At 37.1% G+C, this 19,333-nt stretch overlaps 3 protein-coding genes across 4 annotated transcripts in view; 1 reads left to right on the forward strand and 2 right to left on the reverse strand.

Annotated features, from left to right (window-relative positions):
* Positions 1-19,333, forward strand: part of LOC149610541 (neurogenic protein big brain-like) — a 291,238-nt gene that overhangs the window by 175,098 nt on the left and 96,807 nt on the right. The gene's annotated exons all lie outside the window — the stretch shown is intronic.
* Positions 5,345-8,552, reverse strand: LOC149610547 (uncharacterized). The gene is made up of 3 exons (XM_089859081.1): positions 7,958-8,552; positions 7,602-7,708; positions 5,345-7,512 (listed from the first exon to the last, which is right to left on the reverse strand). The coding sequence occupies exon 3, from the start codon at positions 7,504-7,506 to the stop codon at positions 5,755-5,757; it is 1,752 nt and encodes a 583-aa protein (XP_089715207.1). The 5' UTR covers positions 7,507-7,512; positions 7,602-7,708; positions 7,958-8,552; the 3' UTR covers positions 5,345-5,754.
* LOC149610548 (uncharacterized) lies at positions 13,738-15,336 on the reverse strand. The gene has a single exon (XM_089859103.1). The coding sequence runs from the start codon at positions 15,215-15,217 to the stop codon at positions 13,886-13,888; it is 1,332 nt and encodes a 443-aa protein (XP_089715229.1). The 5' UTR covers positions 15,218-15,336; the 3' UTR covers positions 13,738-13,885.

The raw sequence follows: 19,333 nt of genomic DNA on the forward strand, positions 1-19,333 counted from the left end.
TGCCAAACATTTGAAGAAGCGCGAAATTCAAAAGTTTGGGGTAAAGTAAGGATTGTTCGGCAAGAATTGAATTTTCAATTAAACCTTGGTATTAATGTGATTTTTTTAATGAATCTCAATTTATAAGCTAAATCCACTCTGCCGAACCACAATCCAACGTTAATTTCTACTTAAATAGGTATAATTAACGTGAAATGAGACAAAATACGTACATTTTTGGGTAAAATATTAAATTAACTTTTAATTAAACTACATAATTAAGATTAAAACTAAGCTAGAAGTTGGTAAAGCTCTTTTTTTTCTATTTCACCCTTAAATTAATTTATAGTATCTTTAAAAAACATTAATAGGCGCGAACTTCCAAAGTTTGGGGTAAATTAGGGATTTTTCGGCAAGTATTGAATATTCAGTTAAACATTGATATTCATGGGAGTCATTTATTGAATCTCAATTTATAAGCTTAATCTACTCTACCGAACCAAAATCCAACGTTATTTTCAACTTAATTAATCATAGTTAACGTGAAACTAGACCAAAAATATACAATTTTTGCACAAAAATTAAAATAACGTTTAATTAAACCACTTTATTACGAGTAAACTAAGCTAGAAGTTGGTAAAGCCCCTTTTTCCTATTTCACACTGAAATTAACTTATATTAATTAAATTATCTCTAAAATGCATTAATAGTCGCGAAATTCAAATCAACTTAATTAAGTATAATTAATGAGATATTAACGCAAAACATCCATATTTTTTGAATAGACAGGAATAATTTTTGACTAAGAAGTGCTTTTAATACTCGGATTCTGAAAAATTGAACTTGACGAATTTAAATTTTGATATTTTAATATTGAAAATAATTCGAAGCGGAAAATTACAGAGCCCGTTTGAATGTGATATAGTTATTAGAGTCAATAAAAAGATCTGCATCTTGATCGTGACCTTTTGAGAGCTACACAACACGTTCATGTTTGAAAACTTAAAATTAACTAACACGTTTTGTTAGGTCTCAATCGGTCTCAATACTAATTTTATTTTATCAGCGATCAACGATTTTCAGTTTATTTTATTCTCCTTGTGGAGCCGAATACTCAAACCTAACTGTATATTTTTAATACAAAGCAAAATGCTCATGCTAATGTTTTTAAAACGATGCAGATATTTCACAATAAAATATTTTTACTTAAGGTATTTTGTTGAAAAAAACTAAGATAAGAATTTTTTTTAAATATTCAATGTTTTATAATCATGTCTACAAAAGTCAAAATTTGAATTTCTGTTTCTTCCGGCAATTATCTCTTACTTTTTCTCATCTTTGTCTGCAAAGACAGTTTTTATTATAATTTAATTAGTATCCATCTGGATTATGCTCTTTCCAGGAAATGGACGTTGAGGGTGAATTTCAAATTAAAAATGCTCAGTAAAGCTATAATTAATGCTGAAGTGTAGCGCAATAGTGTTAGTTCAATTTATAGTGTAGTTTAGTTTTCGCCGAACTACCTGAATTTTTAACTTTCGCGCCTTTTCATGAATTTAGATGATAGTGTAAATTTATTTAAGTGCTAAGTGTGAAATAGGCAATTTGAGATTAGACGAACTACTTGTGTAGTTATAATTTTAGACTTTTACTCAAATTAAAAGTTATCCATGAATTTTACCCAAAAAAGGTTGTTTTCGGTTCATTCCACTTTAATTACGTCAAATTAATATGAAATTAACACTTAAATGTGGTTCCGCAGTATTGTTTTAGCTTATAAAATGAGTTTCAATAAATAATTTTCCCTAATCATCTTTTGCCGAACATTCGCGCCTTAAATGTTTTTCTATGATAATGTAAATTTATTTAAGTTTTAAATGAAAAAATCGGTTGGACGAACAACTCGTGTAATTGTATAATGAATTATTTAGTTTCATTAAAAAATATTCCTGTCTATTCAAAAAATATGGATGTTTTGCGTTAATATCTCATTAATTATACTTAATTAAGTTGATTTGAATTTCGCGACTATTAATGCATTTTAGAGATAATTTAATTAATATAAGTTAATTTCAGTGTGAAATAGGAAAAAGGGGCTTTACCAACTTCTAGCTTAGTTTAATCGTAATAAAGTGGTTTAATTAAACGTTATTTTAATTTTTGTGCAAAAATTGTATATTTTTGGTCTAGTTTCACGTTAACTATGATTAATTAAGTTGAAAATAACGTTGGATTTTGGTTCGGTAGAGTAGATTAAGCTTATAAATTGAGATTCAATAAATGATTCCCCATGAATATCGATGTTTAACTGAATATTCAATACTTGCCGAAAAATCACTAATTTACCCCAAACTTTGGAAGTTCGGGCCTATTAATGTTTTTTAAAGATACTATAAATTAATTTAAGGGTGAAATGGAAAAAAAAAGAGCTTTACCAACTTCTAGCTTAGTTTTAATCTTAATTATGTAGTTTAATTAAAATTTAATTTAATATTTTACCCAAAAATGTACGTATTTTGTCCCATTTCACGTTAATTATACCTATTTAAGTGGAAATTAACGTTGGATTGTGGTTCGGCAGAGTGGATTTAGCTTATAAATTGAGATTCATTAAAAAAATCACATTAATACCAAGGTTTAATTGAAAATTCAATTCTTGCCGAACAATCCCTACTTTACCCCAAACTTTTGAATTTCGCGCTTCTTCAAATGTTCGGCATATTTTTTCATTTCACCCCATAATATTCTGCCGAACAATCCCTAATTTACCCCAAACTTTCGCGCATATTAATGTTTTTTAAAGATAATATAAATTAATTTAAGTGTGAAATAGGAAAAAAGCGAGTTTACCAGCTTATACCATAGTTTTAATCTTAATTATGTAGTTTAATTAAAAGTTATTTTAATTTTTGTCCAAAAATGCACGTTTTTGGTCGAATTTTACGTTAATTAAACTTAATTAAGTTGAAATTAATGTTGGATTGTGGTTCGGCAAAGTAGTTTTAGCTTATTAATTGAGATTCAATAAATAATTCACATTAATATCAATGTTTAATTGAAAATTCAATCCTTGCCGAAAAACCCCTATTTTACCCCAAACTTTTGAATTTCCTGAATATCAATGTATTATAAAGATAATATAAATTAATTTCAGTGTTAAATGGGAAAAAAGGGGATTTACAAGCTTATACCTTAGTTTTAATCTTAATTATGTAGTTTAATTAAAAGTTATTTTAATTTTTGTCCCAAAAATGTACGTCTTTTGTCGAATTTTACGTTAATTAAACTTAATTAAGTTGAAATTAACGTTGGATTGTGGTTCGGCAGAGTAGATTTAGCTTATAAATTGAGATTCAATAAAGAATTCATATTAATAATCAATGTTTAATTGAAAATTCAATCCTTGCCGATAAAACCCTATTTTACCCCAAACTTTGGAATTTCGCGCTTCTTCTAAGACTCGGCATATTTTTTCATTTCACGCCCAAAATATTTTGCCGAAAAAACCCTATTTTACCCCAAACTTTGGAATTTCCTGTATATCAATGTATTATAAAGATAATATAAATTAATTTCAGTGTTAAATGGGAAAAAAGGGGATTTACCACCTTATAGCTTAGTTTTAATCTTAATTATGTAGTTTAATTAAAAGTTATTTTAATTTTTGTCCCAAAAATGTACGTTTTCGTCGAATTTTACGTTAATTAAACTTAATTAAGTTGAAATTAACGTTGGATTGTGGTTCGGAAGAGTAGATTTAGCTTATAAATTGAGATTGAATAAATAATTCACATTAATATCAATGTTTAATGGAAAATTCAATCCTTGCCGAAAAAACCCTATTTTACCCCAAACTTTTGAATTTCGCGCTTCTTCAAAGACTTGGCATATTTTTTCATTTCACCCCATAATATTTTGCCGAAAAAACCCTATTTTACCCCGAACTTTGGAATTTCCTGAATATTAATGTATTATAGAGATAATATAATTTAATTTCAGTGTTAAATGGGAAAAAAGGGGATTTACCAGCTTATACCTTAGTTTTAATCTCAATTATGTAGTTTAATTAAAAGTTATTTGAATTTTTGTCCCAAAAATGTACTTTTTTGGTCGAATTTTACGTTAATTAAACTTAATTAAGTTGAAATTAATAGTCATTGGGGCGAGAGAGGGTAGTTTAGTTAAGCTTATTTAATTTCTGAAATGGATTTGAATGATTGCTTGATTTAATTGCGACTTTTAGTGTGGGGGCCGTATTTTTATATTTTACCCCACTCTTTTGTGCCGAAAAGTGCCGAAACGGTCACTAATTTACCCCGAAAAGCCGAAGGCGAAGCTAGAAGTCATTTAGGATGTTTTAGCAGACGACGCATGGGAGATTGCTACTATTTTAGAATTTGGGGTAATTCGGCAAAAGTTCGGCAAAAATAATTTCGGGGTAAAATAGTGTTCCCCCTAAAAACCCGTTTTTACCACAGAACGCGGAGCAGACGAAACCAAACCCTTCAAACTTTAAAAACAGGGGAGGAAACAAGCAAATACTTATATCAGGAGTTCATAATAACCCCCCGAAGGTAGTATTTTAGTGCCACAAACCTTGTAAAACCACGTGGGAAAACTCCCGCGTCCGCCCGTTTAGTGTGTACTGATTAAAGTGATTTGAGTTATTAAAATCAGGATAATTTTATAACGGTTAGCCTTTTATGTCACTTTCAGTAGGTATTTTTCAGCTATAATTAAATAACTTTCTTTGATTGAAATCTGGGGGTTCTGGCAAAAAATAAAAAAAAAATATTGTACGCAGTTGAAAAAGATTTTTCTAATACGATTAAAATATTTAATCATGTGTTGTTTTATGATGAAAGACCTGGGTTACTATTTTCTTCAATGTAAATTATGGTTTTATGATTGGACAAAGTTTTTCGTATAGAGGTATCTCAGACGCCTTAGTGTGACGTCACCATAGAACCAAAGCTGTACCAAAGATGTCCGCCCACTGCCAAAGCTAAGCCCGTGACGATTTAATTAGACCATATACGTCACAAGTGAAAGAAAGCTATTGCGCTTACTGATTTGAATCACAAAATTTGAAAGAACAAAATTATATGTGGATACAATTTTCGATACTTTGATTTATAAAAATGAAGTTGCTGAAGGTTGTTTTCATTTCCATAAAATTTATCACATCTTTTGATGAAAAACTGATAATTCTCCCATAGAAATAAGTTCAAATAACTTGGGAAATTATTTCTCTAGTAGCCAAATGTTCACCGACGTTACAAAACAAATATAAAAAATACTGTATATCATTTCATATGGAATATATATTTTTGCTATAAATAAGTTTAATAAATGAATGCCCCCATTTTTAAATTTAACGAAAACTTTATTAAGAATGGAGTTTTATTTTTTGTTATAATTTTTAGGCGAATCTCGACCTACGCTGTTTTACTAAGATACACTGTTTTATAAAGAAACGTCAACGCCCTTAAAACGCAAGGTTTTAACTTACTATGTTCCATCTCAATCAAAGCCAATAAACATGAAAATTAATTTGATAACGAAAAGAAATGAGCCGTTATGCAGCCTTTTCTTACAATATTGTTTCTAAAGGCAAGGCAACTCATCAAATCGAGTAACCTTATTTGAAAAAAAAAAAACAAGGTAGGGAACACATGCGGATTGTTGAAATGAGATCACTGTAATTGTGACGATTACTCAATTGGAAAACAGGCATTTGACTCTTTAATGACGCCAAAGTAGATCAAAATGGAATTAAATTACGGAGTTTAAATTAACTTTAACAGCCTCGTAAAGATAAGGTGCTTCTTTCATTCTGATGTAATAGCATCCAAGGTAATTCCCCGAATCTTCCAATCTTGTCAAAATAATAGAACAACGTTTGTTGGTAAACTGAGAGTCTTCCTCAATAGCGTCATTGTCATGAAAACCGAACTCATTCTTCAGGTGATCAATTGGTTCTTCCCATTTCACATTGGAATCCAGCCTCGATGCGTCTGGGTCGTGTATCACTTCATTTGATGGAAAAGGCGTTGCATCTTCGTTTTCCAATTTGACACAATTTAAGTCAAACTCAGAACTAAAATTATCGTTCGATAAAGGTTCGGGTTCTTTCTTAATTTCTTCACAGGTTATGGTTGGACATATGGTATTAAATTCGCCCAATAATGAAATCCCTTGTTTGAAGTCGGAACCGACAGATTCTGAAAGACTAGAATGAGACTCTGTTGCGTTTCTGGGTTCATCGGGATCTGATTCAGAATGAATTTCCAATTCTTTTGGATGAGGAATTTCATTAGGAGAATCGTGGTTTGTATTTGGCCCACTTCGTTCTGGCTGCGAACTTCTTCGTTTGTCGTCTGGCTTTTGTTTTAAAGGGAAAACAAAGTCTGCAACATCAGTTGATCTACTTTCATTCTGAACTTTGCTAGAATCTGATAATTTCGATTTCCTGTCTGCCTGATCGGGTTTTCCAGCATTATCTTTCGCAGAAGCACGTTTCCGCTTACTTGTCGACTGATCGTATTGGTTTTTCCGTTTTGACGAAACACGTTTTGGAATTATTCGTTCAACTCCAGATTTTGATGGATGAAGTCTAGCAATGTGATTTCTTAGCCCTTTCTTTAATTTGGCTGCGAAATCACAAAAATTACACATAAAGGGACGCTCGTCACTGTGAGTCACATTGTGTATCTTTAAATCCTCGCGTTTCCGGGTACGGTAATCGCAAATATCGCATTTGAATGGACGCTCATCATTGTGAATCGCGCCATGTGTCTTTAAATTACTGCGTGTTTTGGCACGATATTCGCAAATATCGCATTTGAAAGGACGCTCGTCACTGTGAGTCGTGACGTGTATGTTTAAATGCCCGCGTGTTTGGGCGCGGTAATCGCAAATATGGCATTTGAATGGACGCTCATCATTGTGAGCCGCGACATGCTGCTTTAAATCACCCCGCCTTCGGGCACGATATTCGCAAATATCGCATTTGAAAGGACGATCTTCACTGTGAATCAAGACGTGTTTCTTTAAATCACCACGATATCGGGTATGGTGATCGCAAATATCGCATTTGAAGGGACGCTCATCACTGTGAGTCGCGACGTGTGTCTTTAAATTCCCGCGTGTTCGGGCACGATATTCGCACATATCGCATTTGAATGGACGCTCATCACCGTGAGTCGTGACGTGTATGTTTAAATGCCCGCGTGTTCGGGCACGGTAATCGCAAACATCACATTTGAAAGGACGCTCGTCACTGTGAGTCACGACATGTTTCTTTAAATTGCAGCTAGTTTGGGCACGATATTCACAAATATGGCATTTGAATGGACGCTCATCACTGTGAGTCGCAACATGGTTCTTCAAATCACCCCGCCTTCGGGCACGATATTCGCAAATATCGCATTTAAATGGACGCTCGTCACTGTGAATTAATTGATGATTCTTAAAGGTTGAGCTTATTCCTGTCTGGAAACCGCACTGATCGCACTTGAACTTCATATTTCCCTAATGAACCAAAAAGTGATTCAATAGCAACGCTTTAAGAGCTCAATGTAAATACTTGAAAGGAAAGATGCGTTATTTTATGGGCATACCGGTTTTCACATGAACATCCAAACGTGTTTTTGATCGAAATCTGAATCGGGTTGCAAATTTTACATCATTGTTGAACAGTAGATATTGAGCGAGATTGCCATTAAAGCTGAAATAACATAAACATCTCACGAAAACACTTAATATTAACGTAAATTGAATGCGGTATGTTGGCTATTCATGCAAAAATGAGGAAATCAGCATTCAACTTTCTAATTTGAGTAATCTATCCAGCTTACCATAAGATTTCGAAAAGGAGGGGTTCAATTAATTAGGTAATCGGCCAAAGAGGAATTTCCACAAGTCTTCGCGAATGAGGTACCTATTTAAAAATTAATATTCAAATAATCGATATTACCTTAAATTTTAAGTCCTAAGATAACGTTTTAATACGCTTCCAACTTCCAAGTAGTTTCAATTTTCAAAGCACTTTTCCTCTAAAAACCCGTTTTTACAACAGAACGCGGAGCAGACGAAATTAACCCTTCAAACTTCAAAAACAGGGGAGGAAACAAGCAAATATTTTAATGTAGTATTATCATTATCATGGATAAAGAATGCAAGTAAGGAAATTTGTTTTCACTCTACAGGATAGGCAACTCCCTATCTCGGACGACAGCTTATTCTGTATATACTCTGTTACAACATCGGTTGGCAGCATGCGCAAAGCTAGTTCTATGAAACCTAGCTTTGTGCGTGCTGACAAGAGACCATAAACTTATGGATTTAAAATATCGGCGAGTTTTTTTAGCTCGAGTACACGGACCTCTTGGCCTTAGTTTCAAATACGTGTGAAATTGCCTACAGCCTACTACACGTATTTGAAACTAAGGCATAGAGGACCGTACAATCGAGCTAAAAAACTAGCGGATATTTCAAATACTGCGACACGAAGAGAAATTTTGAGTGAGTAGCCCCTCGATGCGCTACCCTTAAAATGATTACCCGTAAGACCATTCGGGTCATTCCTATTTTAGAGGCCGTTTTCCATAGTGGTAAAATTTTTAGTAGGATGGTAGTAAAAATAGTAGTATTCCCCCTACGAGGAAAAGCGGAACCTATGATGGAGAAAATAGTATGAATTGGCCATATGTCTAATCAGCGCCACTAGCGGATGGTCTGAAAACTACTCCCATAGAGTCTAGGTATATTTAAGCAGGTTTGCAGAATTTCCGTCAGATGGCGCGGCGTTCGAGCCACCTGGCTATGATTCTGCAAACCCTCTTAAATATACCTAGTCTCTATGGGAGTAGTTCTCAGACCATCCGCTAGTGGCGCTGATTAGACATATGGCCAATTGCTACATTGTGCCGACTAACCATAAATTGCCGCCTTTTCCAAAATATTGCTGACTAACCATAAATTTCCGCCTTTTCCAAATATTGCTGACTAACCATAAATTGCCGCCTTTTCCAAAATATTGCTGACTAACCATAAATTGCCGCCTTTTCCAAATTATTTCTCACTAACCATAAATTGCCGCCTTTTCCAAAACATTGCTATATTACTGTCTTTTTCCGTGTAAAGAGGCGCATACTTAGCCTTTCGTGAATAAACAGGAAAAATGAAATGGGGTAATGCACTGGCCTTTTAACAAGGCGTTTTAAATGTTCTAATTGCGAGGCCAATACAGAATGAACATGCAAAACGAAATGTTGGAATAATACATTGGCCTTTAACCTAATTGCGAGGCCAGTACAGATATGCCCTAAACGTTCAAACGAGATTAGACCAGGTTAGGTTAGGTTAGGTTTAGGCAAGGCGGGTGAAATTCCATGTCGGGCCTCTCAAGTAGGCGTTGGTAGTGGCCTACTTGAGAGGCCATTAGAAAATAAACATGCAAAACGGAACCGTGTACAATTACACGCGCCTCTGAACTAAGCGTTTGTAGTGGCCTACTTGAGAGGCCAGTAGAGAATAAACACGCAAAATTAAACTAGGGACAATACATGGGTCTCTTATCTATGTTTTTATCGTCGGCTACTTTGCCGTTCGTGAATAAATATTAAAAACGAAATGGAAGCATCACATTGGCCTTTAAACTAGGTGTCCTAAGTGGCCTAATTGCGAGGCCAGTACAGATATGTCCTAACGTTCAAACTAGATAAGTATAGGTTAGGTTAGGTTAGGTTAGGTTGGGTTGGGTTAGGTTAGGTGTCGGGCCGCTCATCTTGGCGTCAGTAGTGGCCTACTTGAGAGGCCAGTAGAGAATAAACAAGCAAAATGGAATCATGGACTATTACACCGGCCTCTCAACTAGGCGTCAGTAGTGGTCTACTTGAGAGGCCAGTAGAGAATAAACAAGCTAAATGGAACCATGGACTATTACACTGGCCGCTCAACTAGGCGTCAGTAGTGGCCTACTTGAGAGGCCAGTAGAGAATAAACAAGCTAAATGGAACCATGGACTATTACACTGGCCGCTAAACTAGGCGTCAGTAGTGGCCTACTTGAGAGGCCAGTAGAGAATAAACAAGCTAAATGGAACCATGGACTATTACACTGGCCGCTCAAGTAGACGTCAGTAGTGGCCTACTTGAGAGGCCAGTAGAGAATAAACAAGGAGAATAAACAAGCTAAATGGAACCATGGACTATTACACTGGCCGCTCAAGTAGGCGTCAGTAGTGGCCTACTTGAGAGGCCAGTAGAGAATAAACAAGCTAAATGGAACCATGGACTATTACACTGGCCGCTCAACTAGGCGTCAGTAGTGGCCTACTTGAGAGGCCAGTAGAGAATAAACAAGCTAAATGGAACCATGGACTATTACACTGGCCTCTCAACTAGGCGTCAGTAGTGGCCTACTTGAGAGGCCAGTAGAGAATAAACAAACTAAATGGAACCATGGACTATTACACTGGCCGCTCAACTAGGCGTCAGTAGTGGCCTACTTGAGAGGCCAGTAGAGAATAAACAAGCAAAATGGAACCATGGACTATTACACTGGCCGCTCAACTAGGCGTCAGTAGTGGCCTACTTGAGAGGCCAGTAGAGAATAAACAAGCAAAATGGAACCATGGACTATTACACTGGCCTCTCAACTAGGCGTCAGTAGTGGCCTACTTGAGAGGCCAGTAGAGAATAAACAAGAACTGGCCGCTCAACTAGGCGTCAGTAGTGGCCTACTTGAGAGGCCAGTAGAGAATAAACAAGCGAAGTGGAACCATGGACTATTACACTGGCCGCTCAACTAGGCGTCAGTAGTGGCCTACTTGAGAGGCCAGTAGAGAATAAACAAGCAAAATGGAACCATGGACTATTACACTGGCCGCTCAACTAGGCGTCAGTAGTGGCCTACTTGAGAGGCCAGTAAGGAACAAACAAGCAAAATGGAACCATGGACTATTACACTGGCCTCTCAACTAGGCGTCAGTAGTGGCCTACTTGAGAGGCCAGTAGAGAATAAACAAGCAAAATGGAACCATGGACTATTACACTGGCCTCTCAACTAGGCGTCAGTAGTGGCCTACTTGAGAGGCCAGTAGATAATAAACAAGCAAAATGGAACCATGGACTATTACACTGGCCTCTCAACTAGGCGTCAGTAGTGGCCTACTTGAGAGGCCAGTAGATAATAAACAAGCAAAATGGAACCATGGACTATTACACTGGCCGCTCAACTAGGCGTCAGTAGTGGCCTACTTGAGAGGCCAGTAGAGAATAAACAAGCTAAATGGAACCATGGACTATTACACTGGCCGCTCAACTAGGCGTCAGTAGTGGCCTACTTGAGAGGCCAGTAGAGAATAAACAAGCTAAATGGAACCATGGACTATTACACTGGCCGGTCAACTAGGCGTCAGTAGTGGCCTACTTGAGAGGCCAGTAGAGAATAAACAAGCTAAATGGAACCATGGACTATTACACTGGCCTCTCAACTAGGCGTCAGTAGTGGCCTACTTGAGAGGCCAGTAGAGAATAAACAAGCAAAATGGAACCATGGACTATTACACTGGCCTCTCAACTAGGCGTCAGTAGTGGCCTACTTGAGAGGCCAGTAGATAATAAACAAGCAAAATGGAACCATGGACTATTACACTGGCCTCTCAACTAGGCGTCAGTAGTGGCCTACTTGAGAGGCCAGTAGATAATAAACAAGCAAAATGGAACCATGGACTATTACACTGGCCGCTCAACTAGGCGTCAGTAGTGGCCTACTTGAGAGGCCAGTAGAGAATAAACAAGCAAAATGGAACCATGGACTATTACACTGGCCGCTCAACTATGCGTCAGTAGTGGCCTACTTGAGAGGCCAGTAGAGAATAAACAAGCAAAATGGAACCATGGACTATTACACTGACCGCTCAACTATGCGTCAGTAGTGGCCTACTTGAGAGGCCAGTAGAGAATAAACAAGCAAAATGGAACCATGGACTATTACACTGGCCGCTCAACTAGGCGTCAGTAGTGGCCTACTTGAGAGGCCAGTAGAGAATAAACAAGCAAAATGGAACCATGGACTATTACACTGGCCGCTCAACTATGCGTCAGTAGTGGCCTACTTGAGAGGCCAGTAGAGAATAAACAAGCAAAATGGAACCATGGACTATTACACTGGCCGCTCAACTAGGCGTCAGTAGTGGCCTACTTGAGAGGCCAGTAGAGAATAAACAAGCAAAATGGAACCATGGACTATTACACTGGCCGCTCAACTATGCGTCAGTAGTGGCCTACTTGAGAGGCCAGTAGAGAATAAACAAGCAAAATGGAACCATGGACTATTACACTGGCCGCTCAACTATGCGTCAGTAGTGGCCTACTTGAGAGGCCAGTAGAGAATAAACAAGCAAAATGGAACCATGGACTATTACACTGGCCGCTCAACTATGCGTCAGTAGTGGCCTACTTGAGAGGCCAGTAGAGATGGGGTTTACTGATTTCCGTGTAGAGACAGACGAGATTAGGAGTGGCCTCACAATAGGGCGACTATAGACACCTAGTTGAGAGGCCAAGATGTGGGGAAGTTCACTTTGGTGACATATGTTTCGTTATTTTGAGCGCATTAATAGTACAATATGAATTTCTTTTGGGAAATTTCGCTGAGAACATTAGGTTAAATAATCAAAAACTGTTAAAACAGTAAAATCATACGAAAACGTTGCTTCTGAAATATGCCTAATGAGTATTCAAATAGAGCTGTTCATAGCATTTTCTCCGTCATCGGTCTAGCTTTTTGATCTAGGAAAAATACTACTATTTTTACTACTATCCTACTAAAAAAATCCCACTATCGAAGGCGGCCTCGTAAATAGGAAAGATCCGACCATTCAAACAACAACAATGCTAAAATGATTACACACCCTTAATAGAAGAACATTAAGTTTTAGTGATTACCTCCTCGATGATCGAGTTACCATTAGCAAAGCTAAAATGATTACGTACTTAACGCTCAATTAATACTCAATTAATACACGTACAGAAAGTTTAGGCATACAACATAGACTTATGCCGACGCATAATTTTCGCATCTTATAAATTTCTAAAATGAACTTATGACCAGAAGCGCTAGAAAGAGAAAGAATTGGGTAAAACACCCAATAATTGTAATATCCCGGTGCCTTAAGACCATTATAAAAATAACGTCAGTATATAGTTGCTTTTGCTTTAAAAATTTCCCTCGAATGTTGAAATAGGGGATAGGGGAGCGTGATTGAAAGCGTACAATCCTTATTGTCGACGGGTGACAGGAAATTTAAAGGGAGTAGGAAACCTCCTATTAAAATTAAGGCAATAACGCTCTCTCTCGCTTTAAATATATCGAACAAACGTAAATCTCAACTCCCATTCACTCTCTCTTCAATGACGAACGAAAAATTTTAAACTGCCAAATACTCTTTCACGACAACTACGCCGCCGCCCACCCCCACCGACAACAACAGGGCAGGTCAAACTAAGACCCACATCGTAGATGTTCATCATACGACGTGGCTAAAAATTTTAATTATCTACTTGTCTGAAATTGGTAATATTTGGGTGTTTAGAGCCTTAAACTTTGGCTTAAATAGAGGCAAGTGTTTCGGTGTTGATACTCAGTGAAGTTTTCGAAATAAAAAAAAACATTGACTCCAAGTTGTTCCTGAGCCTCTATTTGTAAAATTGATTCCCGAGCCCGTTAAGAATTTTGTAACGTATATCGTCAATTCGAGTGGCTTTATTTGAAAGCAAAGCGATAAACACGGAACATTTATTGAAAAAAATAATGATAGCGCAGTAATTTTGACGACTACGCAATTGGAAAACATACATAAGACTCTTTAGTCAAGTTAAAGTAGATAAAAATGAAATTAAATGATGGGATTCAAATTGACTTTAACCACCTCGTAAAGATAAGGTGCTTCTTTCACTCTGATGTAATAGCATCCATGATAATTCCCCGAACCTTCCAGTTTTGTCAAAATAACCGAACACTGTTTGTTGGTAAACTGAGTTTCATGGTCAACAACGTCATTGTTGTGAAAACCGAACTCATTCTTCAGGTGATCAATTGGTTCTTCCCATTTCACATTGGAATTTAGCCTCGATGCGTCTGGGTCGTATATCACTTCGTTTGATGGAAAAGGCGTTGCAGCTTCGTTTTCCAATTTGACACAATTTAAGTCAAATTCAGAACTAAAATTATCGTTCGATAAAGGTTCGGGTTCTTTCTTAATTTCTTCACAGGTTATGGTTGGACATATGGTATTAAATTCGCCCAATAATGAAATCCCTTGTTTGAAGTCGGAACCGACAGATTCTGAAAGACTAGAATGAGACTCTGTTGCGTTTCTGGGTTCATCGGGATCTGATTCAGAATGAATTTCCAATTCTTTTGGATGAGGAATTTCATTAGGAGAATCGTGGTTTGTATTTGGCCCACTTCGTTCTGGCTGCGAACTTCTTCGTTTGTCGTCTGGCTTTTGTTTTAAAGGGAAAACAAAGTCTGCAACATCAGTTGATCTACTTTCATTCTGAACTTTGCTAGAATCTGATAATTTCGATTTCCTGTCTGCCTGATCGGGTTTTCCAGCATTATCTTTCGCAGAAGCACGTTTCCGCTTGCTTGTCGACTGATTGTATTGGTTTTTCCGTTTTGACGAAACACGTTTTGGAATTATTCGTTCAACTCCAGATTTTGATGGATGAAGTCTAGCAATGTGATCTATTAGTACATTCTTTAATTTGGCTGCGAAATCACAAAAATTACACTTAAAGGGACGCTCGTCACTGTGAGTCACATTGTGTATCTTTAAATTCCCGCGTCTCCGGGTACGGTAATCGCAAATATCGCATTTGAATGGACGCTCATCATTGTGAGTCGCGACATGTTGCTTTAAATCACCCCGCCTTCGGGCACGATATTCGCAAATATCGCATTTGAATGGACGCTCATCACCATGAATCGTGACGTGTTTGTTTAAATTCCCGCGTCTTCGGGTACGGTAATCGCAAATACCGCATTTAAATGGGCGCTCATCACTGTGACCCGCGACATGCCTCTTTAAATGATCGCGTCTTCGTGCACGGTAATCGCAAATATCGCATTTGAACGGACGCTCGTCACTGTGAATCAATTTATGTTTCTTAAAGATCGAGCTTATTCCTGTCTGGAAACCGCACTGATCGCACTTGAACTTCATCTTTCCCAACCAAAAAGTGATACTTTAAATCACAACGCTTTAGGAATCTCATTAGAGTTGAATGTAAATATTTGAAAGGTAACACACGTCATTTTATGGCAGGGAACCCAGCAAAAAATTTGATTTCTAATAGGAAAAATAGGAAGAAAAAAAATCAATAAAAAAATGTGTTTAAAAAAATTACGATTTAAAAATCAAAATAATAATAATAATAATAATAAAAAATAACGTAGACCGCCCATTAGCGTCACGTACGGGGCGCAACCTAACTTTACGCTGAAGGAATACAACACCATGCATGGGCCACAATTATGATCCTGATCCTCCGTACACCCACCATTTTTACCCGAGCCAACCTCGCGTTAACTCTAACCACCCTAACGGCACTTGAAAAATAAAAACTTGCCAAAAAGACAAACTTACAGAAAATATTTCATCCCAAAATGATCTGAATCCCAGGTTCCTCGATCTTGGAACAGTTTTGATCACAAAATTAATTAATTTCGGCCTAATTTTAAAACGTTTTAATCCGACTTAAAAAAATTAACAATAATTCGTAGAAATAATCGTCCGATTAGCTCGTGTCAATAAAAACTGACTGACAAATGGCCGTTTGTCGAAGCGTTGCCTACGTTAATCAACGCCTGTGCGCGGTAGTTTCGAAGGGGGGCGACTTTTAATAATAATAATAATAATAATAGCGGAAAATTAGTATTTAAAATTCCAAGCACGAGAAAATGAACATTTCAAACTATTTAGCGCCCCAGGTGAGAGAATTTGGCAACTTAAATTGGCAAAAAAAATCGGCGCCGCGCACAGGCCTTGATTGAAAACTTCGAGAAGGGGGATAAAGAAGGGGAGGGAAGAACGCGCTCTTGATTCTCCGTACACCCACCATTTTGCCCCGAGTTAAGCACGCTTTAACCCTAACCGCCCCCTTCACTAACCCTAAACGGCACACTAAGCTAATAAAAACTTGCCAAAAAGACATACTTACAGCAAAAATTTCATGCCAAAATGATTTGCATCCTCGGTTCCTTGATCTTGCCACAGTTTTGATCACAGAAATCATTCATTCCGGTCTAATTTTAAATATTTAAATCCAACTTAAAAAAATTAACAATTCAACGACATAACTGATTAGCTCGCGTCGATCAAACTAACAAAGCAAAGGGCTGTTGTCTGTCCGGACTCTGAGGCTTCGAGAAGAATGGGGGGGGGGGGGCGATCGAGGAGAGAGAGGGAAGAAATGTGAAGTTGCATTTTTTGAACTGGTGCTCCTAGAGCGAAGGGGACGTAAGTCGCGATACAGATAAGGGCAAAGCTAACAACTTAAACAAGGCGACTTTTTAGTAAGCGTAAAGGCTGTATTCAAAAACGTTGTAATTTACAATTTAGAAAACAAGTGCACTAACAAATTACAAGTTGGGAAACCAAAATAAACCTCTCCGAGCCGAGACGAATTTACTTTCCAAACACCGGTCCGCCAGCCAATGAGACAAACCGGAAATACATAGTTCTAACCGGCGAGATATTGCAATGATCATTTGTAAAGTTTAAAGCGTTTAATAATTTCCTGCGTATCCTCAGTGATTCTAATGAGGACCAAATATCTATCACTTAAATGTGTATTTAAGTTTCGGCTCACTCTGAACCGTTAAGACCTCCTATAAGAGGACATGAAACAAGGTCAATTCTGGTTAAGATCTAGGTTATCTTATCTCATAGATCCAGTCGTTTCAACACGTATGGAGAGATGAAGTATTAATATCCTAATTATTTAATGAAGCTAAAAGTTACGTTTACACTATATATAAATGTAGTAAAGATGAATTAAAAAGTAAACACCAAATTTTAAATGTTAATATCAAAAGATGTTCTTGGAATATTGAGATGAAACAGAGCTTTATAGCTACACAACTACTAAAAGAATCGTAATGCCGAAAAATATTTAAGTATTTCCATTTAATATTCTGCCAAACGAAATGTTACCGTTTTGTAAGAGATCTTTTCATCCTACTCGCTTTATATTAACTTTGATATGCGTGTAGTGTTTCGATTCAGATGCAATCTTCATTACTCGTTCTATATTAACTCTCACTTGTGTCAGTACATAGAAACAAGTTTATCTTAAATAATTAATTAAATATAAATGTTATTAATTATTTTAATCGCCAGTAAATAACTTTAAAAATAGTTAAATCGTTTAAAATAAAGTTGTTCCTATTATCTTTCGAAACTTTGCTAATATTGACGTTTAAAGTGAAGGGTACCCCTCTTGCCCGCTTTTTTCAAATTTTGGGATATATATACGATTCGTTTCCATTATAATAATAGATAAAAACGCATTCGCGTGAACCGATGGTGGAAGCCCTGCCATTGGGAGGCTGGACGTTTCTCGTGAGTCGTAACCCTAGCCGATCGCCGCGTATATCTTGAAACCAAACGGTGACGAAGGAAAAGAAGCCGGAATGGACTGACTGGCGTCCATGTGGAATGGACAAAGACCTGAAGATGGTGGTGCATAGAAGCTGGTGTCAATGTGGAATTGACGAAGAACAGAAGATGGTGGTGCATAGAAGTTGGTGCATAGAAGTTGGTGCAAGGTGAAATTGACGAAGATCAGAAGATGTTTGTGCTAGGAAGCTAGCAAGTACAGACTAGTGTCCATGTGGAGTGGACGAAAACCAAAGCTGGTGGTGTTGGAACTCAAGTAGAATAGCCAGAGGAGACAAACCCAAATTTCCGTGAACTGTCAATGCAGTCCGGAAATTGGGAACACGTTTGCTCCGATACGCAAACTGCGAACGCGGTCACGTGGGGTCTGACAGACAGACAGACACGGCCGGTGTAATACCTCTCCGTGACAAACAACACTCGGAGAGGTAAAAATTGCCATTTTAAAAGCATTTCTTTTAAATTTGACGTAAGTCAAACGTTGAGAAACGATATTACAATGCAATTATATGACATAATATAGGATATTATAGGACCTTTCATGAAATTATAGGATACTATAGAACAGGTTCAAAAATATAGGATTTTTTAGTAATTACAGGACCGCTGGGCTCCCTGCCTGAGGGCCCTCAGCCGAATTTCGAAAATATTTATAGGTATTATAGGTAATTTTTCATTAAAATATAGGATTTTATAGGAATTTTTTTCCAGAATTATAGAATTATAAAGGACACTAAAACATTAATTCCGTTCTTTTTTAAAGATGCACATGACGTGATCTTGGACGTAGTAACTAGCTCAATACGGCAACAGCATCTAAATAAAAAAGCTTACATCCAAAGTAAACGATTGACATTTATACTGAAATAGTATGGAGTTTACCTATTCGGTGGATTAAAATCGGTGAAATATTTAAAAATATAGGACTTTATGCAGAAATATAGGATTTTAAAGGACACTTACAAATTAAAGGATTTATTTATATTATAGGACCTCTGGGGGCCCTGGTGTCACAAATGTCCTCAAACTTTAATGAGAAGCGTGACAGTTTCAATAAATATTTTTTAGGTAAAAAGACATCAAAATTTCAGAGCGTGTAGTTTCTTCTAATGTCAAAGAGAAAAATTCAAAACCACCAGAAGGGGATAATAGAAGAAGGATGACACTCTGTATCCACATAATACTTTGGTTATGTAACGTGATTCTTCCCAGCCTCACCCTTTTTGTTTGCTCTCCCGCTCATCAAACTAAGTTCAGATGGGCATCGCACCGTGCAGGGTGAATTCTTTAATTATTTGGCACTAAATCCCCAGCAATAAACCCACAAACCTCGTCTTGAAGTGGCACAATAATCCACAAGCGCGCCTTTGCAAATAGTTAAGCGCTAATAGAGTAATGATGAGGGAACTATTTATCGCGTCTGTGATTCGGTTTAGTAACCTTCCTCCAAATGTTCTGATGTAGATGAGAATGACGTTACACTTACCCCCACTTTGTGGCATAGCCAATCTAGTTGGCTATGTATGTGGTAACCTTTCCTCAAAGAGAAGTATTATATACTTCTGATACCACCAATTTCCAAATAACTCTATCCAGTTTAGTCAAGAATCCACTTAAAGTTTCCCCGCTACTTGTACTTTGACCACTTGGACCGGTTTC

Source organism: Phalangium opilio, unplaced genomic scaffold (genome assembly GCF_054372755.1).
Source record: "Phalangium opilio isolate 3A_F unplaced genomic scaffold, DU_Popi_V2 ptg000329l_1, whole genome shotgun sequence".
Classification (NCBI taxonomy): Eukaryota; Metazoa; Arthropoda; class Arachnida; order Opiliones; family Phalangiidae; genus Phalangium; species Phalangium opilio.

Bases quoted from the DNA above. Each gene is read 5' to 3' on its own strand.
- LOC149610548 (XM_089859103.1), bottom strand. From the start codon at position 15,217: ATGAAGTTCAAGTGCGATCAGTGCGGTTTCCAGACAGGAATAAGCTCG.
- LOC149610547 (XM_089859081.1), bottom strand. From the start codon at position 7,506: ATGAAGTTCAAGTGCGATCAGTGCGGTTTCCAGACAGGAATAAGCTCA.